Source organism: Marmota monax, unplaced genomic scaffold (genome assembly GCF_021218885.2).
Source record: "Marmota monax isolate L192 unplaced genomic scaffold, Marmota_monax_Labrador192_F-V1.1 WCK01_AAM20220418_F8-fsc00181, whole genome shotgun sequence".
NCBI classification, from domain to species: domain Eukaryota; kingdom Metazoa; phylum Chordata; class Mammalia; order Rodentia; family Sciuridae; genus Marmota; species Marmota monax.
In genome coordinates, this window is record NW_026694276.1 from 1901476 (window position 1) to 1928339 (window position 26864).

Below are 26864 nucleotides of genomic sequence, written 5' to 3' on the forward strand. Positions count from 1 at the left end.
GTCTCTGTTGAGCACTCAGTCTTGAAGTTAGAAACCTGCCCTCTCTGTGCCACTTCTCCAGCCACTCAAGTCCCTCATGAAAAGGACGTGCTTTCCCACCCGCTTCATGTTCCTTAGAAATGCCAAGACTTGGGCTCTGTGCTGATGAGGTTCTTGGGGAACATTGTTGAGGAGATCCATAGATGGGCACGTTTTTCAGAAGACTGGTATCGGAGGCCTGATTTCCTGCTGGGGTTTTCCAGGCCCTTTCTGATCTTTTGCTTTCCAAAGCCCAGGTGTCCATCCTCTAAGAGGACAGGGGACCACATGGAAGCACATGACAGCACACTACCTGCACAGAACTAGTTTATTCAGTGGTATGGGGAATGGAAAAAACAACAACAACAAAACTCTACCATATTTACAGTAACAATCAAACTGTACAATCTGATGGTTAGTATCAAGTTAGCATCCAGCATCTTTGTATTTTTTTTCTTTTTTAAATCAAGTCATCAGTAGTAAAAACCAGTTAAATTTTTAACCCTTTGCAGGAATTGCTGAGGAAAAGGGCAGAGGGCAGGAGGAGAATACATGGCAGAAAAACCAGAGGCCAGCCTTCCAGGTGAAGAACAGGAACACCTTTTCCTGCCCACAGCCTCTTTTTCTAGCCACCTGCTCCAGAAGGAAAGTCAGTGACAAGTCTGAAATACATGCTTAAAGGGTGACTCAAAATGAATAGCGATTGGCAAAACTGAGGGGAAGAAATGGAGCGAGGGGAAGGGCGTTAGGCCCCAAAGCCAGGGCTGCTGGGTACATACCCAACCTGCGATGGCCACATCAGACCCCCTGGGACCGGACAGAAACCCATCCCAACACAAAAAGCAAATAAATAAAAAATATATATTAACTCTCTCTTCACAGGGAGCTGGGGTAGAATAAGGGACAAAGAGGAACAGGACCTGGTCCTTTGAAGAAGAGAGCCAATTCCAAGAAGGGGTTAAAAATAGAACATGTCTCAGAGGCCACAGCAGGTCAGACAAAGTGGCATTTGTCTGATTTGGGGAGAGTGGGTGGGTGGACACCAGAACCCAGACTTCATATCTGTGCTTGAGGCCCTTTGGGCAATTGAGCCAGCTCTGTGCTTCCTCCTCCTCCCAATCCCACCCACATGACAGCAAAGAAGCGCAACTTAACACACGACTGGCCTTCCCCAGGTGCGGGTCAAGGGTCAGGCAGGAAAAATGAAGCACTTTGGGGTCAGCAAACTGAGCAAACACCTGGGCTACAGCACGTGGCCAGAGTCCAGGAAAAGGAGAGGGGCTGCGGCAGCCGGCCCCCGCCTGGGGACGCAGGCTCCCCTTAAAACGTGTTCATGCAGCATTTGGGGGTCCAGGGGCGATGAGTCCTTCTGCCCCTGGCCGGACAGGGCTTTTTCAGTTCCTGGGAGAGGCAGCAACGGGCGGATAAGGAACGCCCTTTGCCCTGACCCCTCACCAACTGAGGCCTGCCCGGTGCAGCCTGCAGGGTCTGACACCCCAGGTGCGTGTGGCTTTGTCCTTTCCTTTTGGTGATGGCAAATGAGGGGCAGGCCCCCTAAGAGTCCCTCTCCTCCCAGAGGCACAGCAGATGGGAAACTGAGGAGAGGCTGGGAAGCATCCTGGGAGGTCCTATCCTCTTTGGGAAGGGAAAGGGGAGTCAGTTTCCAGCGTATAAAAAAAATTAATCCCTGAAGTCATGAAGAGTGGAGATCCTTTTTAAATTCTTTTTTTCCTCTTTTCTGAAAAACTTTGTCTTGGAGATGTTGGCCCCAGGGGTCCAAAGTGCAGTGAGGGGAATGGTGGGGAAGGGAGTTGGCACTAGATGGCCTTAGGTGCAAGGCCCAGGCTCCTCAGATGGACGTTTCGTCGCTGCTGCGGGCAGGCGGTGGGGAGCAGGGGCAGGATAAAGCACAAGACAGGAGTGGGGGCATGAGTGCAGCTGGGGAGGGGAAGGGAGCCTCGGGACGAAGGAACCACCGGCCCAGGGTTAATGCAGGAAGTTAAAGAAGAGAAATCTGGAGAGGCAGGAAAGGAGAGTGGCAGAGAAGGCAGACAGAGGGTTAGCTGGAGCAGGAGACAGAAGTTTCACCAGAAGGAAGAAACAGAAAAGCAGCCCCAGCTCCCCTCCACCCTTGCGCTGCTGCCCTGGGCTGGGCTGCACCGTATAAAGCCCAGGGGGGACTGCCACCACCCCCGGGTCACCATGGGACACTTAGGAAACTGGGCCATGCTCAGCCCATACGTCCTCTGGCTGTCAACCAGCTAGCCGGGGGAGGTGCAGAAGCAGCTCTTCCCCAGCTGGGACCTCTGCAGTGGCACCCTGTCCCACCCTCCTGGCCCACTCACTCGGAGCCTGAAGAGTCCTCATCCACCGTGCCTGCCTTGATGCTCATGGCGATGGGCATTACACCGTTCAGCTGTTCCTGCAGACTCTGCCGGGGAGGTGGGCGGGGAGGGAGCCCACCCCGGCTGCCTTCGCTGGCTGAAGAACCCCGAGAAGAGCCCGTGCCGTGCTCCAGGGGAAGCCTCAGGAGGCTGCTCTTCTCACTGATGGTGGGAAGACACTTCTTCTTGAGGATGCCTGGGAGCCAGGAAGGCAGCACGATGAGATGCAGGTGGGAGGAACAGTGGTGCCTCAGAAAGCCCCAGAATCAGAGGGTACTGTGAAGCCTAAGGCTGCTGACCCAGGGGAAATGGCAGCTGGGGATGCCCCACTCACCTTTGTGAGGCTGGGCAGAAGAGCCTGGAAGGGAGCCCAAGGACACATCCCGAGACAGGGCATCTCCATTTTCCCGTGGCCGTTCCTCAGGGGCCCCACTGCCACTGCTCTCCTTTGCTGTGGTTCCAAAGTCTCCTGGCCAGGGGGCCTTCCCAGGCCCTGGGCCCCCATCTGGCAGGAAAAGGAAATAGATGAGGCCTAGAAAGAGCAGACAGCTAGGAGAGCCACCACCCGACTCCTGCTTCCCAAGAAGCCCAAGCTTCTTGGGCTCCCACAGCCTCCCAAAGGCCACAGCCCTGGTGCTGGCCCACCCTTGGGGGTGCTGTGCAGGGGCAGTCTCTCCGCTCCAGGCCCCAGCAGGCTGTCCCAGCCCTGCTCGCCAGGGAAGGCGGCCTCCTCCTCCTCCTCTTCCTCCTCCTCGCTGTCTGATGAGTGAGTAGAGGCATAGGAGCCACTCTGGTCATCTTCCAGGGACAGGTCACTGTCAGAGTCCGTGTCAGGATCTGGGAGGTCAGGGAGGGATCACAGCCGGCCCACCTATCTCAGCCCACCCTCAGCAAAAGCCAGGCCCCTGCCCCACTGGGTGGCCAAGGCCTTCCATCCTCACCGTGCTGCTGGTCTTGACCTTCCAGGAAGAGGCCGCCTGGGTCCCCCATGCCTGGGGGAACTTGACCAGGGTTCAGGGTGGATTCTTCCCTAAGAAGACAAGACCATGCTGAGGGGTCAGCTTGGCCCCTTGCCCAGCATCCTCTGCTCTTCTCCCCCCTGGGATTCCCAGTTCCTGCCTATGTCCCTTACTGCATCTAAGTCAAGCTGTCATCTGTGTTGGCCACAGTGTGTACTACTCAACTCCTAGCAGCTGGCTGGCCTGGGTCCAGCACACCCAGCCCGTCCCTCCACTCCTCAGCCTTCCCACCTCCAGGGCTCACCTCAGCAAGAAGGGGATGTAGCTGGGCTGGCTCTTGCCTGAGCGGCTGGCACTGTGCAGGGAGCCAGCTGAGTCTCCATAGGGCTGGTACAGTCTCCCGTCTGCATAGGGGCTGGGGCAGTTGTAGGACTAGACAGGGGATAGACAGGTCAGTAAGAAGGGGGGCAGGTGGGGTGGTGACCCCAGGCTAGGAAGTGGAAGGGTGCAGGGAATTGGCCCCAGGTTCTACCTCCCACAAACTGGGTCTCACAGAGGAAGGCACCACATCTCTGCTGCCCTCATATTGGAGTCTGACACTGGCTACAGCTTTGCCGTAGCTGTGTAGCCCTGCTTGCCCCAAGTACCCTGGACTTGCTGTATAAGGGCTTGTTGGTAAAAGGTAGCACTGGGAATTATCTCCCGAGATCATCCCAGGAGACAGGAAATTTGCCAGAATTCATGAGATTCTCAGGTGTCTTCACTCCCTCCCCCAAGTCAAAAATCCTGTGTCCCCACACCCCCGCCTCCCAGTCCACACATACTGCTTCACCTTCCCTTTCTCCTTCTATGAAGAGATAGAGACAAGGAAAAAGGATAGAGGGGCAGACAGTACAGAGAGAAGGCCCCTGGGGACTGCCTTTCCCTCCTTCCGTCAAGACCCCTCCACCTCTCTGGTCCCAGGCTCCCTCACCGAGGTCAGGGTGGACTTGGTGGTCAGAGCAGGGTCAGGGCTGGGTTTGCGGCTGCAGGCAAACTTGAGTGCTTTCCGGACCTCCTTGCTAAGCACCACGTAGGAGAGGAAGATGAAAGGGCCCTGGCAGACAGAGGTAGCAATAGTCTGGGCACACCCAAGCACCCCTCAACTGTGCTTCCTCCCCACAATATGGGTTGGCCCAGGTACCTGGACACAATTGCAGGCGGCAAAGAGGTAGTGGAAGAGAAGGGTGTCACTGTTGACAGAGAGCAGTGCCAGCAGCCACGAGGCACTCAGCAGCAGGAGGACAGCAAAGGAAGGCTGCAGGCCAGAGCTAGGGAGCATGGCAGTGGGTGAGCCTGGCCGGGAGGCCTCCTCCCCAATCCCCACCCTGTGCCCACACACCCCCATACTCACACAGGGCCTTTCTTCTCGAAGCCCTGCCGCTGGGCAGCACAGGAGGCCCGGGCTGCCAGGATGTACAGGAAGACACTCATCTGGGTAGGACAGAGAGGGGTGAGGAGACCAGAGGAAGAGACAGCTTCTGGCCCTCCCCATGGGGCCTGGGAGACTTGGCTCTTCCTAAAGGGGATTCAGAGAATGCACTTGGCCAGCTCACCCCCACTCACTTAATAGCACTTACCGAGACTGCAAATGCCACAGGACCAGCGAAACTCCAGATGAGCGTGTCATAGATGGAGAGCCAGCAGAAGTCAGGGTTTCCATATCCTTCAGGGTCCAAGCCCACAGCTAGGCCTGGAGCAAGCAGACAGAGCAGGGGAAGGTGGTCAGGGTACAGAAAGTCATCCTGGCTCACAGGGCCAAAAATGGAGTATGCAGAAGGGTGCTGTCCACACTGCTCTCCAGGAAAGGAAACCAGCCCCGGCACGGGGGCCTCAAGACTGGGTTAAATCAGAGGGGAAACTTTGAATAAGTTATCCTGGGGTACAGGTTCTCAGGGCCTGGGCTGTGGGTTGGGGGACGGAGGCTTAGGGCTATGGAACCTCCAGGAGAGCGGACAGGAATACCTGTGATGAAGGCAGGCACGCCCCAGCCCAGCATGTAGTAGAAGCGCATGGGGCCGGCATTGACGTCACGGACCTCTGTGAGTGCCCGGTAGAGGTGCAAGGCCTCCAGCAGAGCCCAGGAAAAGGTGCAGAGGTACAGGAAGTGCAGCAGGATGGCAATGACTGTGCAAGCAAACTGAGGGCCAGGCCACCAGGTCAGTGACTAGGGCATAGCCAGTGCAGGGGTTCTGCCCAGGTCATGCAGCCAGGAGGGCTTGGTGTTGGGGCCCGCTTCAGGGGAAACCATGGGCCAGAGACAGGAATCTCGGGGATGCGGGGCATTCAGGAGGAACTAGAAAAGAGGAAACCATGGGCCAGAAACTGGGCTAGGCTGCAGAGTCAATGCTGCAGTGGGAGGGATCCGAGAGGACTGGAAGTTGTGGAAGTCTGTCTAAGGGGAGGAGGGGCATCTTACAGGCAGGTCAGCCTGGTTGATTCCCAGGAGGAAGACCAGCTGAGCCAGGCCCAGGGCAGCTGTCAGGTTGCGCCGGATGCCATGCTGATTGGAGCGCAGGGCACGAAGAAGGGTGAGGAAGAGGAAGGTGAGCAGCAGGGCAGCCAAGGTGACCCCTAGGGCCACGTATGTCAATGTCTTCAGTGGCAGGATCTCTCCATTCTGCAAGGCAGGAGGCAGGAGGCCAAGGCATTGAGGGAGAGCAGGGCCTGCACACCCAGCCCAGTATCTAGGCTCCCACCCCCAGCTCCATGGCTGCCAGTCATGGGTCCAACCTCCCGCCGGGACACGTCCATGAGCACAGCGAAGCTCGTCATGTGGTTGCACTGGCAGCTGACATGGCTCTCGTTGCGGAAGACAACCTCACAGCCTCGGGCTGACCAGCCACCCGTGCCACTGACCCTGTGTGAAAAAGGCCAGGTCAGGTCAAGGAGGGTGGGGACCTGGGGACCTGGGCTCTCAGCGTAAGGTCTTGGGGGTAGTGGCGGGGAGGCTCACAGGATAGAGTGGTTCCAGAAGACACAGATGGGCTTGGTCCGCTCCTCGGTCTCCAGCAGCCGGAACTGCACAGTGACTGGCTTGTCCAGGGCGCGAGGCAGGAGCTCCTCATCATCATGGACGCTGATGCTCACCACAGGGGTGTTGATGACTGGACGCTTGGGGACTCTGACACGGAGCAAACAGATGCACACTCACCCCAGCAGCCTTGTGACTGAGAGAAAGCCTCATCACTAGAAGATGCCCCACCCTTGGCCCCCTCAATGCCTCAGCTCTTAGCTGCCTGTCCCCCACCCCCACCCGCCCTGTCCCCAGCTGCTCACCTCAGACTGCGCTTGTCTGGGTCGTAGTTGTGGGGCAGTAGCCCAGCCAGGGTGCGGTAGATGATGACGCTGGCCACAGCCTCTCCCTGGCTCAGCTCCGGGTGCCGCCGCTGCCGCCGTGCCAGCTCCTCAGGTTCCTGGGCCTCCCCAGGACCAGCGGGCCTGACCACAGGGGTCATCTCTGGAAGCAGAACAGTGATACACTCAGCGGGGCCCTGCGCTGTGTGTAATCTGCATGGATGGCCTAGGCCCACCCTTGACACACATACGCGGTCCCCACTGACCTCTGAAGACAGACTCAGGTAGAATGACTGTCGTCTCTAGGTCTGGGGGCCGCTCTCCTCGCAGTGCTTCATAGCGGGGCAGCTTGGCCCCAGCAAAGTTCCCCTTGTCCAAGCGCACTACAGAGATGACTAGAGAGGGGAATGGTGACAGGTTGGACCCTGAGTGAGGCAGGCAAGCCCCCAGCATGGCTGCCCTTGAGGGAACTCTCTCCACAAACCCCCTCCTACCCTGGGCACCGGCCTCACCAATGTTGGGCGTGACAATGGTGAAGGGGCTTAGATAGGTGTGCCGCATATTCTGGGCCAGGGCGCTGGCGTAGGCCTCGTAGTGCTGGAGCAGCCAGGCGGTGCCGCCCTCCGTCTGCTGTATCAGTTCCCAGTGCCGCTTGTTGGCTGCATCCAGAAGGGCACTGCCCACTCGCAGCAGATTCTGGGGGTGGGCATGGTCATGGTGGCACGTGCTCACAGCCCACACCTGTCATCCTCACCACCAAACCACTGCCTGGTGGCTAGAAGAGCCCTGTTCCCCACCCACTGTGCCCTCCCCTAAGCACTCCCCACTGCCCCCTCTTGGTTGCACTGCCTACTCTGGTCACCAGATGCTCCACTTCTGACTCTTCCTTCTCGCTGTCTAAATAGGAGCTCCCCAGCCCCTGCACCTCACTCTCCTGCATGTCCTGCCTGACTCCCTGGAAGTGGGATACTGGGAGCTGACTCTAGATGTGCATACCTCAGCATGAGCAGTGTTCTCTGTGGCACCTGGATCTGATACAGCTTAGGAAGAGCTGCTTGCAATGTCCTACATGCTATACCAAGGCTTGGGCTCTCACTGAGGCCTCATGCCAGGAGGGAGCTCCCAAAGGTCAGGTAGGGAGGATCCCACCCCTCTGGCTCTGACATGGCCAGGAGCAGGCTCACTCACTATGACCCCCCCCCCCAACGAGCCATCCCTACCTATTCCAAGCCCCACCTCAGTGAAGTGCACATCCTGTGTGGCAGACAGCCCAAAGCCTCTCTGGGCACTCTCGTGAGCCAGCAGCCGTGTGGCCAGCTGGTAGGCCACTTTGACATCACTGCCAAAGTAGCCAGCCGTGTGCTGTGTAGCATTGCGCAGGAGCAGGGCCAGCCGCTGGGAGCGTCCTGAGTCCAGGCCTGATTCGTTCCGCTGCAGCCGCTCAGCCTGAATGGGAGCGGGTAGAGAGGCAGGGGGTCAATTTGGACTCTATAGAGTAAATGCGCCTCAGAAAGGGGGAAAGTAGACTCTTCAGGTGGGGACCCCAGAAACAGAGGGGCTGGGATAGAAATCTCTTTCTCAAAGATGGGTGGGGGGGTGGAGAAAAAAAGGAGGGAAAGGAGTTGGAGATGAGGGTGTCCACTTACGAGACCCTTCAACTCTGAGAAGGTGACTGACGTGCAGTTGAAGAGGTTTGGGGGCAGCCAGCCCCTGTGTTCATCACAGTGGCGCACAGCGGTCCCTGGGGGGAAGAAGTCAAGAGGGCTGACCACAGGGAGACACAGAAGAAGCCCCTGACACCTGGCTGAGAAGTTCTGCTGGGGGGCCAGAGACAGAACGCAAACCAACAAGGGTCCTGCCCCCTGCTGTCCAAGTGGAAATAGGAAGACAGGTATAGGACACTAGAACCAAAATCTCTGCTGCAAGATCTGTCCAAGCAAGGGCTGTGGGAGCATGAGGCACAGTGCCAGCCTCTATCCCTGGGCTGAGTTCCTGGAACAGCACCCAACATTCTGAACTCTCAGACTGTCTGTCCTTCATGTGACACAGCTTCAACACTAGACGGTGAGCTAAGGCTGGGAACTCTGTGAATCATCTTTGAATCTCTAGCACCCAGCACTGTGCCAAGGAGAATGAAGGCTTCTCAGTCCTTCTGTTCAGAGTGTAAGATGCAGTACTCCTAGGCAACCCTGGGAGAAGGGAGACAGTGAGCCAAAGAAAATGGGACATGGAGTCTCCAGGATCTGCAGGCCACAATGTGGGGACCTAGGATCTTCAGCCAGGGGCTTCCTGCTCTCACCCCAGGGATGGTAGAGGCTAAGTCCTCAGTATCACATCTTGGGCCTCTAGCACCTACCAAAGGAGCCTTTAGGGCATGGGGCAGCAGCAGGCAGCCCAAAACGGGTGCGGGGCCACCAGATCCCAGCCTCGATAGCCCGTGGGCAGCTGTCATAATTCACTGCAGGGAAGAAAAGATAGTCACTAGGAGCAGCTCTCCCTTTGCAGCTCACCCCTCCCTCAGCATCCCCAGATCTGCAGCCAGCCCCCCTCCTGTCCTCCCTAGGATGCAACCACCTGGCACAGTGGGTAGAGCTGTCCACCTGCCCCAAGAGCCCACCTTCACAGCCATTTGTAGTGACTTCAGCAAAAGGGTTGTCACAGCGATCACACTGGCGCCCGATGACACCAGGTTTGCATGGACACTGGCCATCCTCAGGGTCACAGACTCGAGACAAAGAGCCCGTTGGGTAGCAGTCACACAGGAGGCAGGTGGGGCTGCCAGGAGGCCGGTAGTGATTCTCCTAGAAGGGAGGAAGGACGAGGGAGGAGGGAAGAAGGGGGTGATGGCTCAGGCTCTTTCCTGGATGCACATAAACCTTTCAGTTGTGGCCCTCTGGAGGGAGACTCCGTGACCTCAGGTTTAAATATTCAAAATATTTAACACTGGTCATGATTTGAAGTTGGACCCATATGCCAAGTAATCAGAAGAGCACAGCTGGCCCCAGGCTTATTGGTTAACTATTGGTCCTGGATCCCCCTGTGCCCCAGATGCCTGAGGACACATAGTCACTTGCCCTGGCTGTTACAGAAAAAGCCCTGATGGGCCTCAGCTTTCTATAGGAAAGTCCATCTGCACTGCCTCCCCGCCGGGGCCCAGGAGATATAGAACAGCCCAGGAGATATAGAACAGACGCCAAGGTAGCTGCAGTGGAGGCTTGGTTGAGGCTGTCACCTTGCAGTGGCACTCGCCGCTTGTCTTGTTGCAGTCTGGGTCAAAGCCTTTGCTGACGTCACAGTTGCATGGGCCACATGTGGGGTGTCCCCACCAGCCACGGGGGCAAGGCTGATCGATCCTGCAGAAAGGAGCCCAGGCAATTGTGAGCTCTCTTTGCAGCTCAACCAGGCTCTTGGGGCTCTGAGGGACACACCATTGACAGGTAGCAGCCACAGAGACCTGTTGTTGCATGCCTGACCCACTTACCTGGTCTCACAGTATGGCCCAAGGTAATTTGGGGGACATTCACAGGTGTAGCCGTGGGGAGCACTAGGTTTGCGGGTACACACAGACTGGTGCTCACAAGGGTTCAGGTCACACACATTAGTACAGTTGTCACCATAGTAACCTGGGACAAGAAAGACCAGAAAGGTTCAATCCCTCCCCTTCCCTAGCACTATCTTCTGTCCAACTCACTTTCAGCCACTTCCTTCTACTCTGAGCATCATACCAGCTGGCTATGGCTATGGAGTGTAGGCAATAAAGGCTCAGAGAGGTGATGTGACTGGTCCCAGGTCACACAGGAAAGCCAGTGAGACTCCAGGCACCTGCCAATCTGCCCCATTTCCTGGGATCCCTCACATACCTGGATCACAGCTGCAGGAATAGCTATCCCAGTCATTGCTGCAGTAGCTGTTAGCAGGACATGGGTTGGAGTCACAGGGGTCTGGCAAGCTACATCCTGGTTCCACGTTGATGCTCTCCCCACGGCTGGGATCAAGACTGCTGACACCCTCGGGCGTCTCACTTACCCGCACACCCTGTGGGGAAGAGGCAGAGTTGACCCTTCGTGGAGCGGGGCTCTGTGTGACCATGGGGGTGAGAGGGCAGGGGATGAGGCTCACCTGCAAACAGCCCCGGAAGCCTCGGGCCACACCACTGGCAGGCCCAGGGACTCCCCCGACTGTAATGTTGCTCAGGTGCAGCCCATGCAGGCGGGGGCCCAGGTTTCCCTCTGCCCTCTGCTGCCCGTAGTCGAAGGACAGGATGGCATGGCCAGGGCCCCCACTGGCTCCCAGTGACAGCTGTGTGTGGTGCCAGTCACCATCATTGGCCCGGCCTGGCTCCAGATGGAGGGACGAGGCCTGGAGCCCTGTGCCCTCCACACTCAACACCACGTGGCCCTCCCGAAGCTGGCACAGGAAGACAGAAAGCAGGGTCAGTACACAGGCTTAACTGGCTCTTCTAGTGGTCCACTGTTCCCCATCCTGCTGCCCCGCTGTGGCCACAGCAAAGAGTCATCTATTTCCCTCAAGCCCAATAGATGGCAGCACTGACCCACCAAACTGACGCACTATCTCTTCATTTCCCCAAAGAGAAGACCTTGCTCAGTCATCTCTATGCAGTCCCCTTGGAGGCCTAGGCCCGCCCTCCCTCTCCCATAGCACCCAGGGTCACCTGTAGGGTAATGGTGCTGCGTCCCCTGGTGACAGCCTGTAGCAGGACTCCATTGGCCTGGCGTGTGCGGAACATGAGACTGAGGTGCCAAGGCTGAGAGATGGGCAGTGAGAGACCATGCCAGGCCACAAGGCTGTTGCCCAGGAAGTGCTGGGGATTGGCCATTTCTGGGAAGGAGGAGGAAGGTAGACTCTGAAGGGTGGGACAGTGGAGTGCCCCAGGGGGTATGATGCTCGGAGGTGATGGCTCCAGGAGAGGCAGGGCACCGGTGCCCACTCCCTGGTCAGCCCCGCCCTCCAGAACAGGTACCTGCCTTGGGCCGGCCCCACGCTGTGCCCAGGCCTGCCTCTGACTGGGCCCTTTGTCTCCTATGCTACCCTCTCAGGGCTCTGCCCAAACATGCTCTTCCACCCACAGCCAAGCTCGCTGCGCCCTTCCCGGTGCCTGCTCCGACCCTGCCAGTGTTCCCAGGCTGCTGACAGCACGCAGCCCCGGCCTCTGATGGCTGCTCCTCTCCTACCCTGGGCACAGCTCTTGCCCCCGAAGCCCAGGGGACACTCGCAGCTGAATGCATCCCACTGGTTCACGCAGGTGCCCCCATTGTGGCAAGTGTTGCTGTCACACACATTCTTCTTGGTGGGGCATCCTGGAATGGAGAGAAGGGGACTCAGCAACCCCAGCCTGGGGCTCCAATGAAAAAAACCTATGGCAACATCTGGAGGGGCCTTTAAAACCTATATAAGCTGATTCCCCCACGCCAGACACGGCCCCTCCTCCCTGCACTGGGCTCCCAGCCCAGCTCACGCCCCCAGACCCCCATACCAGGCACAGTGCCATTGTTGGCAATGAAGTCGGCCATGTCTACATGCCGGCTGTCCACTTGCAAGTTCTTCATGCAGCCCACAAAGTGCCGCATTCGGACAGGGAAGCTCTCAGGCAGGTCGGGCACCCCACCCAGCAGCAGGGGCCCTGTCAGATCCAGAGACCTAGGGGAACAAAATGGTGGTGACATGAAGGCGGATTGGAGCTTCTGGCTCTTCTCTTTCCCTGTGCCCTGCCACCAGGCCAGAGAGGAAGGCCTTGGGCAGGAGGCCAGGGGAAGGAGCCATTCCAACCTGGAGTGTGCTCGCTCATACAACCCCTTCCCACACAGCCCCAGAAGGGCTTGCTCTAATTCCCCATATTGACACCGTCTCTCACGGGCTGAGCAGGGGCTAAGGGATGCAAGGCAATGGGGCGCCACATCAGGCTTGGTTCCTACACTGGAGTCCCATAAAAGCCCATCTCTTGACCTGCACTCCCAGCCCATCCTGTACCTCGCCCTCGACACATCCCTTGGCCCTTTCCCCTGCTTACTTCTTGCTGCCACCCTGGGTGCCCTGAGCGGCACAGGAGTAGTTGCCCAGTATAGCTCCGAAGCGCAGAGCCACTCCTGTATCACAGCCATCCACAGACACCACAGCCACCTTCTGTTCAGATGGGCCCTGCGGGAGCCCTGTCTGACCCAACAGTGGCTGTAGACAGGGAAGGACAGAGAAAGGAAGCAGTGGGCAAGGAGCCCATTAGGATCATAGGCCAGGCACAAAGACACACGGGCACACTTTCACGCATCTGTGTGAACCTACACACACACACACACACACACACACGGAGCACTGCCCAGTGGGATGGGAACATCCCAGCAAGGTGGCATGTTCCCACCCTCTCCCTCCCTCTTAACCAAAAATGCCATACCAGCCCCACCCACTGTAGGCAGTGCCACCCAGATCTAGATGGGCACATGAGCCAAGAACAGAGCCCTCCAACTCCTCTCTCCCCCTCCCACACCCACCTTATTATAGTACTTCAGCTGCACTGTGTGCCACTGGCCATCACTGACCCCTCCAGGTACAAATGGTGACACGGTGGTGGTCGACTCTCCTGGGGAAAGGACCAGGTAAGCTGGGACACCAAAAGAGAGCTAGGAATGGCAGGGGCGGGGTGTGCCCAGGATTGGGGCTGGGCCTGTGAGACATGGGGCCTAAGGGAGATGGGCAAGGACATGGGGCAATGAGGATCACCTGCAGAGAAGGTGAGTTGAACCTGCTCCTGGATCACCTCGAGGGCCACAAAGTCATGCTTCTCATTGAAGCGCCCATTGTACAACAGCAGCCCGTTGCGCTCCTTAGTGGCAAACCTGTGCAGGATTGGGGGACAGGGGCAGGGAATGGGGCACCCACCTAGATGCCAGCACCTCAACCACCTAACTAGCATCTGATCCCACCCAGTACTCTCCAGAGGGTCGATGCCTGGCCAAGACTATGAGCCATGGGGCCACAATGTGGAAGGTGAGCCCAAACAAGACCCCTGGCCCCTCACCCTGGAGAGTGACAGGCACTGGAAAGCCTGCTGGCAAGGTGTACAGGCAACTGCAAGTGCAGGCGAGCTCTGCCAGCAACCTGCTCTAAGCACTCCTGCTGCCTGACTTTCATTTCATCCACAGAACAGGGGGTTCTCCAGACTCACACTGCACCCCAATGTCCCCATGGCCCCGCCACTCACGAGAGGGCTAGGGTGAAGTGGAAGCGCTGGCGCAGGCCACGGAAGGTGATAAAGGAGCGGGCAGGGAAGCTGCGTGTGGTCACCCGGCAGTAGGGCTTCTCGAAGTCCCCAGATGGGCAGTCACACTTGAAACCGCCCACTAGCAGGTTGACACAGGTACCCCCATTCTTGCAGACACCTGGGGTGCAACGGCCTGAGCGGGCACTCACCTCACAGTGCTCACCTGGGGCAAGAGGAAGGGCAGGATGAGTACCAAGTCCCTGAGGATGGGGAGGGAATCTGGGCTTCTTCCCCCCACTAATATTTCCCACAACCTTCCACAGCCCCCCACAATACTACCAAACTCTCCTGCACATCCCCACTTCCTCTCCTGCACCCATCTTCCCTGAGATCCGTGATACCCCAGCCCTTCCTGACTGCTGCTTGGCCCACCATGCCCTTCCCACCACAGCTCCAAGCACAGCTCCCCTGCAAGTTCCCTGAAACTCCCAGTCCCTTCCCCACTCCTGCTGGGTTTCACTGGCACAGGCCACTAGGCCCCTGGTCCTTAGGCCAAGATCCTAGCAGCCTTTGGTGTCATCTGTGGGGCAAGCTTGGGGATGCTCGGACCCCTGCAGGGGTACATGTGCAATGAGAGGAAGAACCTGCAGGACAACATGAGGGCTGTGTCCCCGCACTTTCTCCCTTCCTCCCACTGGTGCTTTTGTCCCTGTCAGGCACTGAGATCAGTTTCCTTCCCTGGGGATGGGACTCGGCTTCTGCTTGGATTTGTCTGAGTTATGGGGTGGGGCAGGTCGGGGAGGGAAGCTGGGTACTTCCCCGGGAACAGAGAAGATAATTCCCACCCTGAGCCCTGGGGTCCAGACTAAGGACCCCTGTGCACTCGCAACACCAAGTGTAGGGGCCTGAGTCATGGGACAGATCAGGATTCAGTGGAGGAACTGAAAATTCCAACATCAGATGGGAAAATCCACCCTTCTCTCCCTCCCCATTCCCAGATTCTAGAGATAGGTTCTCAGCTCCTGTGCCTAGTGACTGGCTCTTGTTTCCATAGAAACTGTTGTTCTCTACTCTAAGCCCCCCCTCCCCATCCTCCTGGACAAAGACTCCCCTCCCCTCCTCTGAGCACTCCCCTCCCCTCCCCCCACCCCTAGCAGTAACAGAGTCAAGTCTGGCAAGTTCTGAGCAAGAGGATGCAGCAGGGAAGGCAGGCAGCAGAGCCAGTGGGCATGGCTTGGAGGATGGGAGGAGGCTGGGCATCTGAGAAGGAAGGGGAGCAGGGTGCATCCTAAGAAGAATCAGGAGCCTGTGAGGAGGGGTCAGGGACACAGAGCAGAGGCAGTGAGCAGCCTGGGGAGAGGCCAGGGGAGGATGTATAAAGACCTCAGTTCACAGTCCCACAGGGAGGCAACAGTGGAGCCATTGTGCCCAGACCTACATAGGTGCAATGTCCTTCTAGAACACCCCTCACTCCAAACCCATCCAGCTTCTCAGCTCCTCCCGACCTGCTGCTCCTGGAGTGGCCCGGTAGGAAAGTGCTTGCTATACATCTCAGGAAGGCAACTCACTCAGCAGACGGGGAGACGGGAGGGTAGGCCAGTCTCATCTCTAACTGAGCTGTACCTGGAGCAAGTCACCCCTTCTCAGTCAACACTACCCACAAGACAGTTCTTTTCTGTATGTCAAATTAATTGAATTAATCCTCACAACCAACTTTTGACCTAAATAGATTTTTTTTTAATCTCCATTCTAAATTACTGAAGCCCAGAGAAGTAAGTAACTTGCCCATAGTCACACAGCTATGAGCAGCAAAGCTGAAATACAAACCCAAGAGCAACGGTGACCTGTCTTTACATGTGTGGGAATGGTGTGCATGCGTGGGTGTGAGTGTGTGCATGCACAGTGAGAGAAGGGCTCCTCAGTCTGTCTTCCACAAGAGGCTGTTGTGTGCGATTTATGAATGCCTAATGTTACTGTACCTTACTCCTGAAAGGAATGAAACAGGCCCCCATCGTTAGCCTGAATTGTGCTTGCAACTTAGCGTCAGCCCTTCAGGGCCACCCCCACGGGTCCCTCCCTTGGCTCACCCGTGTAGCCCTCGCGGCAGAGGCAGGTGTAGCCTCCTTCACGGCTGCGGCAGCGCCCATGGGGACCACAGGGGCGCGAGTAGCAGAGGTCCACCTCCGTCTCACAGTAGTCTCCGGTGAAGCCTGGTGGGCAACGGCAGCGCAGCCCCCCGACCGGGTGGATGGGCCGAAAGAGCACGGAGGAGGAGGCGATGAAGGGCGCCGAGGAGTCGAAGCGCAGAACCGACACGCAGCGCATGTAGTTCTCACAGGGCTCGCGCAGGCAGATGTTGTCGTCGAAGGGCAGCACGCGCTGCGCCGAGATGGCCGTCAGCAGGCTGCGATTGAGGTACAGGCGCTCCTGCAGGTCTTCCGAGGGCAGAAAGGGCGGCCCACCCCCGGGTCCCGGTGGCTGGCCCACTGACAGGCTCACGTTGAGGATGTGGCCACCGGGGGCATCGGTGTCCCGCTGCACGTTGAAGACCACCACGTGGTCCGGGGGCGTGGCCAACGTGGCGGCCACAGCTTGAATGAAGAGGCCCAGCAGTGGTGACAGGAAGCGCTCAGGCGACATGTCTTCCAGGCGCAACGTGATACTGTGTGTGAGCATCTCATCTGTGATAATGGTGACGCGCAGTGCACACTGGGCTGTCACGCTGTGAACGCCATCTGTAAAAGGCCACACGGGTCAGCACCCAGGCTTGGAATCGGGTTGGGGAGGGCAGAGGTGCCAAGCCACAGACTACCCCCCTGGCCCTGGGCAGTAGAGTTGGGTAGGCCCTGTGCAGTAGTAGCAAGAGGAGGTGGGAGCAAAGGGGATGAGAATCCAGCTTGCACGTTCTGGGGCCAAGAAGAGGCCTCCTTTTCTAATCGCCATAGAAATGCCCAATGAACGCTTGTGGGTACGTCACTTCTTGAAAGATAAGCTCTCATAGGCACTTAAGGAGATGAGATTTTCAGAAGACCTCTTTGCATATTTTCCCAATATCCGCTATTGTGAGGCATGGCACACCTTTTTTTTTTTTTTTTTGGTGGGGGTGTGTGCTGAGGATTGAACCCAAAGATGCTTTACCACTGAGCTACATCCTCAATTCTTTTTAATTTTTATTTGAGATAAATAGAATCTTGTTAAATTGCCCACCTTGAACTTTGCAATCCTCCTATGTTGGCCTCCTAAGTGTGTGCCACTGTGACATGGCACACCTTTTATGTTTGTGCATCAGTCCCTGATGGAGCCATGAGTCCTCCTCCCTTATATCAACTCTGGGCTTCCTAGCACAGGAACTCTGTCTTTTGCTTACTTCTGTACAGGACCCAAAGTACTGTGACACCCACAAAAACCATCCCCTCTTGTCCTCATCCTATACATCTCAACATTACCATACCCCTGTCCCAGCTGTGCTCCTCACTCTCCCACTGAAGCAGGTAGGGAGTGGGAGGTGAACTGGGTCAGTGGGCCACCAGGTCCCCCTCCCACTGAGCCCCCATGGCTGCTTGGGCACAAGCCCGCTATTCCCATGGCAATACCCCACACAAAGCATTCTTCCCGCCCAGTATCTGAGCTGCTTGCGGGTAGCCTGGGGATCCCACCCCAGGAAATCCAGCTGAGCCACCTTAACCGGTGACAGCACCACCCACTGCTTTTTGCTGGAGACAGGATGAGTGAGGGTGGGGATCTGGACAGAAATGGAAAAGCCTGGGCAGCTTCCACCTGGAGACTCTAAAGTCCCATTAGGCTGGTCTTTCCTCTGGCTCTGGGGCCTTGAACTACTCTTCACCAACTTGGATCACCATATTGCACCCAAACACCTGCCTGCCATTTCCCCAAGGTGACACACTCACTTATAAACAGCTAAGTACTAACACTCATTAGTATCTCACTCTACCCACACACCTGAAGCCCAGAAATACCATACACACCTGAATGTGCACATTCATGGGAATGGATTTTATTTTGCTCAAAAATGAAAGATGGGGTCATGGGGAAGGAGAAATGGTTTGGCAGGGCTATAAGGGCTATTCAGATTTTTGCTTAGTGCAATGCCTTACACGTGTAGGTGTTCAGTAAACACTAAGATGCTGATGAGAATCTATTCAGTCTCTACAGTGAAGAAAGTTCTTCAAAACACGACAGGAGAGGCTCAACTAGATATGGAAAAGGATGCCCAAGCAGGAATGAGTCGGGAGCCAGAGTTTCTGGGTGGGATGGGAGTAGGAGAGGGATATGGGAATAGATTCTGTGTCTATGTCACACCTCCTGGAGGTGACTGATTACCCTGGCAGCTCAGTTGAGCTGGGGCAGGCTGAAGGCAGACACCCATCTCGGCGTGTCCTCAGCCATTACCTACCTGCCCTCCAGCCTCATTGCCATGGTCCACCTGCTCTCACTATCAAGTCTGCTGTCATCATTCGCTGCTGCTCCTCCAGAAGCTACTCTCCAGGCTTCCCTTCCTACCTAGTCTATCCAGACATCAGTCCTGAGTCCTCAAGTCTTCCAGCCTGCCCTGAGAGATCACCTGCTCCAGGAAGCCTGCCCCTACTTATGATCAAGCTCCACTTGCCTCCCTCTTTCAGATTCCCCTGTCCTAAAACTGGTACAGGGCTCTGATGCACCTGCCCAGTGGTTCCCAGATGGAACATTCCCTGCAGGGAAAAAAAGCAAACTGACACAACACCCAGTGCTCCTAACTCAACCAGTGGAACAGAGGGGGCAGTCAAGGCCAATGAGCAAGAGAAGCCATACTGCCCCTCAGCCCTGGGAACAAACACTTCTCTCTGTGTCCCCTCTGCCATCCCAGGCCCCTCCTGTGCCCCTCTCTCAGCATGTCTCTGTTGCTTCCCATCTGGTCCACCATCTGTGGCCACCTGCCCCCTCTGTTATTGTCCCTATCCCAGCAATCAACCCACTGTTCTCTCCTTCTTCTTTGTCCCTTTCCTCTGCCTTGACCTGGGTCACCCATCAGGTGCCAAAGCAGGATGGAAACAAGGATAGAGGGTGCATTGCCTGAACTGTCCTGGACAGAAAAGAAAGAGTTGATAGACTCTGACTCAGGAAACACCACCTGGGCCTAGCGCTCAGCCAGCCGCCCCTGGGCAGGTGCCAGAATCAGACTTCCAGCCTCTCTTCTCCTGGCAGATGTGCCAGCGGAGGCTGGGGCCTGGAGGGGCTCTGCCGGTCTGAGGGCTGAGCAGACCATAGGCAGGAGCTCCTGTGTGTCCCAGCAGAGGAAAGAAGCAGGGGGGAAAGTTCAGGCTCCAAGGGAGACATCTAGCCCAAGTTGGAGCAGCTGCAGCCACAGGGAAGAAGAAGGGGAAGACAGCAGCATAAACAGACACCAAACAGGGAAGACAAAGCCCCAGGAAAGAAGCCAGCAGTGGAGAGAGTGGGAGAGAAGGAGAGAGACACACAGGAGCTGGGGAGAGGACAACAGAGAGGCAGTGCTGAAGGGCCACATGGGCAGGGTGGGAAAGAAGGGAGAGACAAAGAACAGAGAGAGAAAACAAAGGGGCAGTGGGAGTCAGCTCCCCCCCCCAGCCTCCTGAACTTTGGGGTTGCCTTGGTGACTGCCTCCAAGGGTCAGGGCTGAGGGGGGAGGGTGGGGCTGGGACTGAAGGGCCAGTCCCAGCGGCCCAGGGGCTGCCCTGGCCTTCGCCTGTAGTCTAGAGGAACTGCCCTGGTGAGAAACCACATGCTGAGCAGGGGCTGCCTCTGCCCCATCCCTTAGTGTCTAGCCACACTCACTTAAGGGATGGTGGGGGTAGAGGACCAGACCTGGAGCCCCTTCCTTTCCACCCCCTTCCTACTGCCACAGATGAGGCTGGCCCCCCCTTCCTCCTCCTGGAGCAGAAACTGAAGCTTCAGGAGACACAGAGCCTGGTCCACATCCTCTGAAAGCTCCCACACCTGCTCCCTGTAGCCACCTGAGGGGTGGGGTGGGCAGCAGCTGTCCAGCAAGGAGCATGATCGGGGAGGGGGCCTGAAGCCACACCCTGACTCCATGCTTCTTACAGATGGAAGGAATGGGGGCCTGCCAGGCTTTTCTGTTCTTCCTTTCCTGTGTGTCTGAAGGCTGTCTGGAGTGGGGTGCCCTGACCAATCCCTGGGTGTAAAACTAACACTGGGCCTCCCATGAGGATCTCAGCTGTTCCCAGCCTCACAGAGGCACTCAGCAACCTGAGTCTGGTCTCCTCCTTGCCTTTCACCCCCACAGCTGACAGAAAGCACAGAACATGGTCACCCACCCATCCAGCTCTCCTCCCCCAACCCTGCTATCCAGGGAGTCTGCAGGCTGAGCGCTTGACCAAGCAGCAGGAATGCCCAGTCTGGGTCCTGGCCAGGCTCCCACGCCCCTGGGACTCTGTTCTCTCCCCACCAGAACAGGCCCTTGGGGTCTCTGCCCTCAGAGCGCAACAGAATGAGTCCTGCCTCATCCTGATTCCCATACCCCATCCCCTGAGCCTGGGTTGGTCATAGCCATCGGGGAAGACTGGCACCCTAAAAACAGTCTATGCGGAGGCAAGGGAGCCCTGGAGGCCTTAGCCTGCCCCTGGTTTCATTGTAACCCCTCCCCCAAGCCAGACCCCCAACCAGGGACTCTGACAGTGGGGTCTGTTTGGACAGAGACAATGAGCTTTGGCCTCACTTCCTGTGGGAGCTCTGAAGGGGGAGCCAGGCCAGGCTCTTTCTGCCTGGAGGAAAAGAATGCACTAGACAAAGTCCACGTCAGCCCATTTTGTGGCTCAGCCGGGAGCTAGAAGGGGCCAGAAGAGGACCGCAGGGTCCTGACCCCTCGGCAGCAACCCAGTGCCCCTGGGTCCTCTGCTCTGCCAGAGGCTGTATGAGATCACAAGAACATGCTGATGGGACATGGAGGGGTGCTGAGGGCCTGCTTGCCTCTCTTCTCCTGGCCAGGGTCCTCCCCACCCCTCCCCCAGGTCTCCTGGCCTCCCAGTCTTCCACGCGCCTTTTTTCACAATTCTTGGCAGCCACAGCCAGGGCAGCCTCACAACACTTCCCCCACCACGTCACAGGCTGGTAGGCAGGGAGCAGCCAACTGAAGCAGCCCAGCCCAGCCTCGGGCAGCAGGCGGGGCCTGCACCAGCTGCCAGGATTCCTAGGGCTTCTTCCCAAGCTGGTTCTTGCCCTCTCACCCTCTGGGCCAGCCACCAGGCAGGTGGGTTAACAGTTCCTCCTTGGATGGCTCTCTACCTCCCGTGGTTGCCTAGGACCTCTCGTGGGCCTCCTCCCACCCCAACACCACTTTGGGCCCCACCTTACCTGACACCAACACGCTCATGATGGCCTCCAGAGGCCGGTTGTTATCCAGTGCCCGGCTCAGCCTCAGCTCTCCCGTGGAAGCGTTGAGTAGGACCAAGCTGAGTTCATTTCCCCGCTCAAAGCTGTAAGTCAGGCTGTCCGAGATGTCAGGGTCATGAGCAGGCACACGGCCAATGGCACCCCCAGGGAAGCTGCTCGAGCGGTTGGTGACATAGTTGTTGAAAAGGATTTCAAAGTTGCCCAGCACTGGTGGGTTATCATTGCGGTCAAGAAGGCGGACATGGACAGTAGCCCTGCTCACCAGTGGAGCTGATGTGGCCTGGATGACCAGGACGTATTCAGGCCGGTCCTCGTAGTCTAAGTCCACCAGGGCAGTCAGCTCCCCAGAAAAAATATCCAACTGGAAGACCTCAGGGATGTTACCCTCCACAATCTGGTACATGATCTGTGCATTGGTGCCTTCATCAGGGTCAGTGGCCGTGACACGGGCCACGGCCAGCCCAATGGGGCTGTTCTCTTCCACAAACACATCAAACTCATCCTGCTCAAAGACAGGTGGATTGTCGTTCACATCTAACACAGTGACGGTCACTTCCATGGGTGTGCGGGCTGGGGGCATCCCCTTGTCCACTGCATATGCTCGCAAGATGTACTGGGCCACATTCTCACGATCTAGCCTGCGCAGTGTTCTCACTATGCCTGAAGTGGACTCTACAATAAAGTCACCATCTCCATCATCACCTCCTTGGAAGGTATAGAATACCCGGCCATTAAGACCAGAGTCACGATCAGTGGCTGAGATCTGCAGGACACTGGTGAAAGGGGGCACATCCTCATAGACACTGCCCTGATAGGAATCCCGTAGGAATTGAGGAGCATTGTCATTCACGTCATTCACCAGAATCTCCAGGTAGGTGGTGTCAGACTTCTGGGGAATGCCATTGTCCCGAGCAGTGATGGCCAAGGTATAAGACACCTGGTCTTCATAGTCTAGTTCAGCCTGGGTGGTGACAGCCCCTGTGTCTGCATCAATACGGAACTGGGGGATGCTGTCCTCCATAAAGTAGGTAATACGGGCATTCTCACCTGTGTCCTCGTCTGTAGCACTGATCAGCACCACCGTGGTGCCTGCTGGCCGGTCCTCATTAACATTCACTGTATAGTGGGAGCTCTGAAAGACCGGACGATGGGTGTTGGCATCAGTGACATTCACCACAATCTGTGCTGTATCCTGCCTTGTGCCATCAGAGGCAGTAACAGCCAACACATACTGCCTCTCAAGTTTGTAGTCCAGTGGCAAGGCAAGGGACACCAGCCCACCGCCACTCTGACTGGTGATGGAGAAGCGGTTGCGGGTGTTACCGCTGGTGATCTGGTATGTGATGACACTATGAGCATCGCGGTCCACAGCTGACACAGTCACTACACTGGTGCCCACAGCTGCATCCTCATTGAGCCGTACTGTGTACTCTGGCTGGGTAAAGGTTGGGTTGTTATCATTGACGTCCAGGATGGTTACACTGACACTGGCTGAGGCAGTGAGTGCTGGGATGCCATGGTCTCGGGCTTCTACCCCAAAGCTATAGAAATCAACTTCCTCCCGGTCCAGCTCAGCAGCCACAGAGATCCAGCCTGTGCCATTGTTGATGGTGAAAGGGAAGTCATGCCCAACTCCAGCAAGGCGGTACTCCAGGCGGGCATTGTCACCAGCATCAGCATCAATTGCCTGGACATGGAGAACCAAGTAGCCTAAGGGGACACTCTCCAGGACAGTAGCTTGGAAAGGGGTGCTGACAAAGATAGGGGCATTATCATTAATATCCAGGACTTGCACTGTTACCAGGCCAGAGACATTAGACAGTGGGGGCCGACCCCCATCCTGTGCCCGCACCCGTAGAGTATACTCTTTGGTTGTCTCATAGTCAAGAGGGCTCACCACATCCAGGGCCCCAGTCTGGGCATCCAGATAAAACTGTCCCCGAGCATTGCCACTCATGATGCTATAGTGCACCAGGGCATTGCTGCCCTTGTCCCGATCTGAGGCTGTGACACGGAGTACCGGTGCCCCTGGGGTCACATCCTCTCGCACCTGGACTACGTATCGCTTCTCACTGAACTGAGGGGCATTGTCATTGTCATCTTCCACAGACAGAAAAACAGTGGCTGTGGCACTCCGTGGACCTGGGTCCCGACCCTGGTCAGTTGCTTCCACTGTCAGCTTGTAGGACTCCACCTCTTCCCGATCCACTGGGCCACGGGTGCGGATCACACCAGATCGAGGGTCAATTTCAAAGACTTCCGAAGGGCTGCCCCCAGGCCCCTCCAGCAGGCGGTACAGAATATTGGCATTGGGGGGAGCATCACCATCCGTGGCCCTGACAGTGAGCACCTCATAGCCAACCTCCAGGTTCTCCCTGAGGCTCTCCTTGTACTCCTGCTGCTCAAAAACAGGGTCATGGTCATTGGTGTCAGTCACCAAAATGGTGAGTGTAGCCAGGGCACTCCTTCGAGGCATACCATGATCCTGTGCAGTGACCCTGAAGACATGGGTACTCTTGGTCTCTCGATCCAGTTCCTCTGCTGTGGTGACAGCACCAGTGATTGGGTCCAAGGAGAAGAAATGGTTCGAGCGGCTATCAAAGAGGGCATCCATGGTGTACTCAAGCCGACCTGCCTCTCCCTCATCTGGATCGATGGCACGGAGTGATGCAACAGAGGTACCCGCTGGCTGGTTCTCAGGCACTGTGGCCTGATAGCTGGGGGGTTGGAACTGAGGTGCTGTATTTACATTCCTTTTTCGACGTCCACCCATGGACTCCTCTGGTGACCCTTCCCCTGCCCTGAGCCCTGGGACCTGTGCCAGCTTGCAGGACTGACATTTCAACTGTGGAGCCTTTAAGCAAGGGTGCTCCTGAGGCAGGGTCAACTTGCCCTGTGGAGAAAGGTGGCCTCCAATGCCCAGGAGGCGACAGCTCCAGGGGCAGCCTTCAGGGGCTGGTGGAAGGGGGATATGGGCCCCGGATTCTGGACACCAGACCCTCAGGCCATCGTGGTGGGGCACCAGGTGGCCAGTCAGCTCAATGCCCGCATCTCTGCAGCGGCTGGTGTAGAGCCAGAGGTTCGAGGCTGAAGCTGGACAGAGCCAGCCCACGGGGGCGCAGGCCCCCGAGGAGCCTCGTCCCCCAGACCCGAGAGAACGACAGGGCCCCACTTGGTCTCCCAGTAGTGGTGGCAGCGGCAGCAGCAACAGCAGCAGCAGCAGCGGCGGCAGCGGCAGCGGCAGCGGCGGCGTTGGGAGGCGGGCGCTGGCAGCCCGGGTCCGCATCTCTCCCTGCTCCCGGCCGGCCGGGTCAACAGCCGCGGCGGCTCCTCCTCCGGCTCCTGCCGGCCCCGCCGCGCCTCATGCCCAGGCCAGGGCACCGGTCCCCGGGGGCCACCTGTGCGCCCCGCGGGGCCTTCGCCTAGATGGCTCGGAGGGGCCCCGCGCTGCGCCCTCCGATGCGCCCGGGCTCACACCGCTCCCGGAGCCAGACCCGTTCTCGGGTCACCCCAACCGCCGCAGGCTCACGCCGCGCTTCCACCTGCGTTCCAGACACTCGCACCTGCGCCCGCGGGTCCCGAAGCGCCCCGGGCCCGGCCAACCCCGGCGGGTTCCCGAGCCCCAGGGTGTCCCCTCCGCCCGCGGGGGATCGCCCACCTGCGCCCACGGAGCTGCGAGCCCGCCTCGGCCCGGCCCCGGTCGCCACCGACGGCCCTCTGCCGTCCGCTCGCGCCCCGCGTCCCCGCCGAGGCTGCTGCCTGTCGCCGCGGCCCCGGGCCCAGCCCCGCGTTCCCTCGCCTCCCCGGCGGGCGGGCGAGCTCTGCAGAGCCGCGGTGGCGGCGGCAGCTCATTACCATAGACCTGCTCGCGCCGCCGCCGCCTTAAAGCGGCAACGCCTGCCGTGAAGGATGTGGGCCCCACCCAGCGCCCTCTTCTGCACATAAGCTCTAAGATTCCCGCCAGTAGAACCATTCATTTTAATTCCCAAGGCCTGCCCTTGGCCGGTGCTGGATCCCTACCGCAACCTAGAGAGGAATTAACAATCGGAAGCCAGTCAATGAGTGGTAATAATGGTGGTGGTACTCTAAATATGGTTAGAGGTTTTTTGAAATGGATCAAAACCGTGGGCTGGCTCTGTCCAGCTTCACCGATCCCAGAGGCTGAGGCAGGCAGATCACAAGTTGGAAGCTAGCCTGGGCAATTTAACCAGACCCTGTCTCACAAGAAAAAGAGCTAGACATGTAGTTCATTGGTAGAGTGGCCCTGGGTTCAATCCCCAGCAACACACAAACATACATACCAACCAAAGCATTTGAAGAGCTCTCAGAGGCCAAATTCCTAGTCATACCACCCATAAGAGCCCTCATTGCTGTCCCCTCCCACTGGGTCAGACTCAACACTAAATAGCCTCCCTCAGATTTCGGAGAGATACCCTAGGCTCCATCCTCCACCAAGCAAGGTTGTGTTCTGACCAGGACCTCCCTTGAGGTCCAGCTGCTGGATAAAATGACTCTAGCCTCATCTAGGATATCACTTGGGCTTCTCAGAAGGAGGTGAGCTGGGAGACGCAGAGCAATAAACACTAATATTACTAGGTTTGGAAGCCCAAAGTGGGCTAGTTCCAGTGGAGCCAAGCTTTAACACAGGTTTCCTAGGTCCTAGAAAAGCGGCTTGCACTGCTCATAATGCCTCCTGTCTGAAGGGTTGGCCTCTTGCCCTCTCCTCCCTCCCTATCACTGTCCAGCTGCTGCTGTGCTCCTTCCACCCACAGCTTTGTGACTAGTGAACAGCCCCGCCCAGTGTACAGGGCTCCTGAGCCTCTTCATGAAACCAGCCTAGAGGATTATCCACTTGAAGGGGGTGTGCAGCATCCAGGACTCCTCCAAGAGGTCCATACACGAAGCTGGACCAAGAAAAAGAGCCAGACAGGAGGCAAAGGGAAATCCAGAAAGGAATTCTCCTCACCCCAAAGAGCAGCAAGTGGCCTGGTTAGATGGCATGAGGGCTGGCCTAGGCAGGAAGCCAAGACTTTCATCTTGTACCTACCCCCAAGCTGTGTGACCTTGGTCAATATCCCTGTAGTAAAATGAAGGGATTGAATAAAGTTAAGGATTTCAAAAGTGTACTTAGTGGTAAGAAACCTCTTTTTTTTTTTAAGTGAACTTTGAACAAGAAGCCCAGAATATAAAACAGATGAGTAGTGTCACTGGGATATGGCAAGGATTCAGAGCCTTGCCCATCCCCACTGTCCCCACAGCCAAGAAACCCCTGGTCTCCTCTGTGGACCTTGAGGATCTGGAAATATCCAGTTTGAAAAGCATTGGATCCAGTGCCACCTTCCTTCACTGCCCTTTGGTGTCACTTTCAGTTGGTTACAGCAAAGGACCCACCTTGCCCAAGGCCCAGAGAACTGCTGGGTGATTGTACATTGATGCAGAGGAGGAGAAACCACTTTTCCTTTTTCTCCCAGGGAGAATATGAAAGGAGCTGGGCAAAAGGATTGGGGTTAGCCAGGGAATGCCCTGTCCTTTAACCAAAGATGACCTTTCTTCCTCTGGACAAGGCTGAGG

At 57.3% G+C, this 26864-nt stretch overlaps 1 protein-coding gene across 4 annotated transcripts; it reads right to left on the reverse strand.

The window, feature by feature from the left end:
• Positions 1 to 328: 328 nt before the first annotated feature.
• On the reverse strand, positions 329 to 24999 carry Celsr2 (cadherin EGF LAG seven-pass G-type receptor 2). 4 transcript variants are annotated; one of them, XM_046467131.2, is made up of 34 exons: positions 21255 to 24999; positions 15998 to 16645; positions 13911 to 14133; positions 13430 to 13545; positions 13201 to 13289; positions 12726 to 12883; positions 12192 to 12355; positions 11890 to 12015; positions 11370 to 11536; positions 10817 to 11104; positions 10558 to 10732; positions 10179 to 10320; positions 9930 to 10050; positions 9315 to 9498; positions 9054 to 9155; positions 8344 to 8438; positions 7934 to 8143; positions 7210 to 7393; positions 6964 to 7092; positions 6680 to 6860; positions 6357 to 6524; positions 6134 to 6260; positions 5820 to 6020; positions 5366 to 5540; positions 4981 to 5093; positions 4755 to 4834; positions 4545 to 4671; positions 4335 to 4457; positions 3666 to 3793; positions 3344 to 3432; positions 3048 to 3239; positions 2737 to 2907; positions 2364 to 2598; positions 329 to 1653 (listed from the first exon to the last, which is right to left on the reverse strand). In XM_046467131.2, the coding sequence occupies exons 1-34, from the start codon at positions 24577 to 24579 to the stop codon at positions 1647 to 1649; spliced, it is 8763 nt and encodes a 2920-aa protein (XP_046323087.1). In that variant the 5' UTR covers positions 24580 to 24999; the 3' UTR covers positions 329 to 1646. The 4 variants fall into 4 exon arrangements, with proteins under 4 accessions (XP_046323087.1, XP_046323086.1, XP_046323085.1 ...); XM_046467130.2 differs by having other exon boundaries at positions 329 to 1886; XM_046467129.2 differs by having other exon boundaries at positions 329 to 1889.
• Between the last annotated feature and the right edge of the window lie 1865 nt (positions 25000 to 26864).

Excerpts from the sequence above, each read along its gene's own strand:
- Celsr2 (XM_058586319.1), bottom strand. The coding sequence starts at position 24,579 with ATGCGGACCCGGGCTGCCAGCGCCCGCCTCCCAACGCCGCCGCTGCCG. Across the intron at positions 6,261-6,356 it reads TTCTGGAACCACTCTATCCT|GGTCAGTGGCACGGGTGGCT; the intron begins GTGAGCCTCCCC and ends TTTTTCACACAG. Across the intron at positions 2,908-3,047 it reads CCTGCACAGCACCCCCAAGG|ATGGGGGCCCAGGGCCTGGG; the intron begins GTGGGCCAGCAC and ends TTTTCCTGCCAG.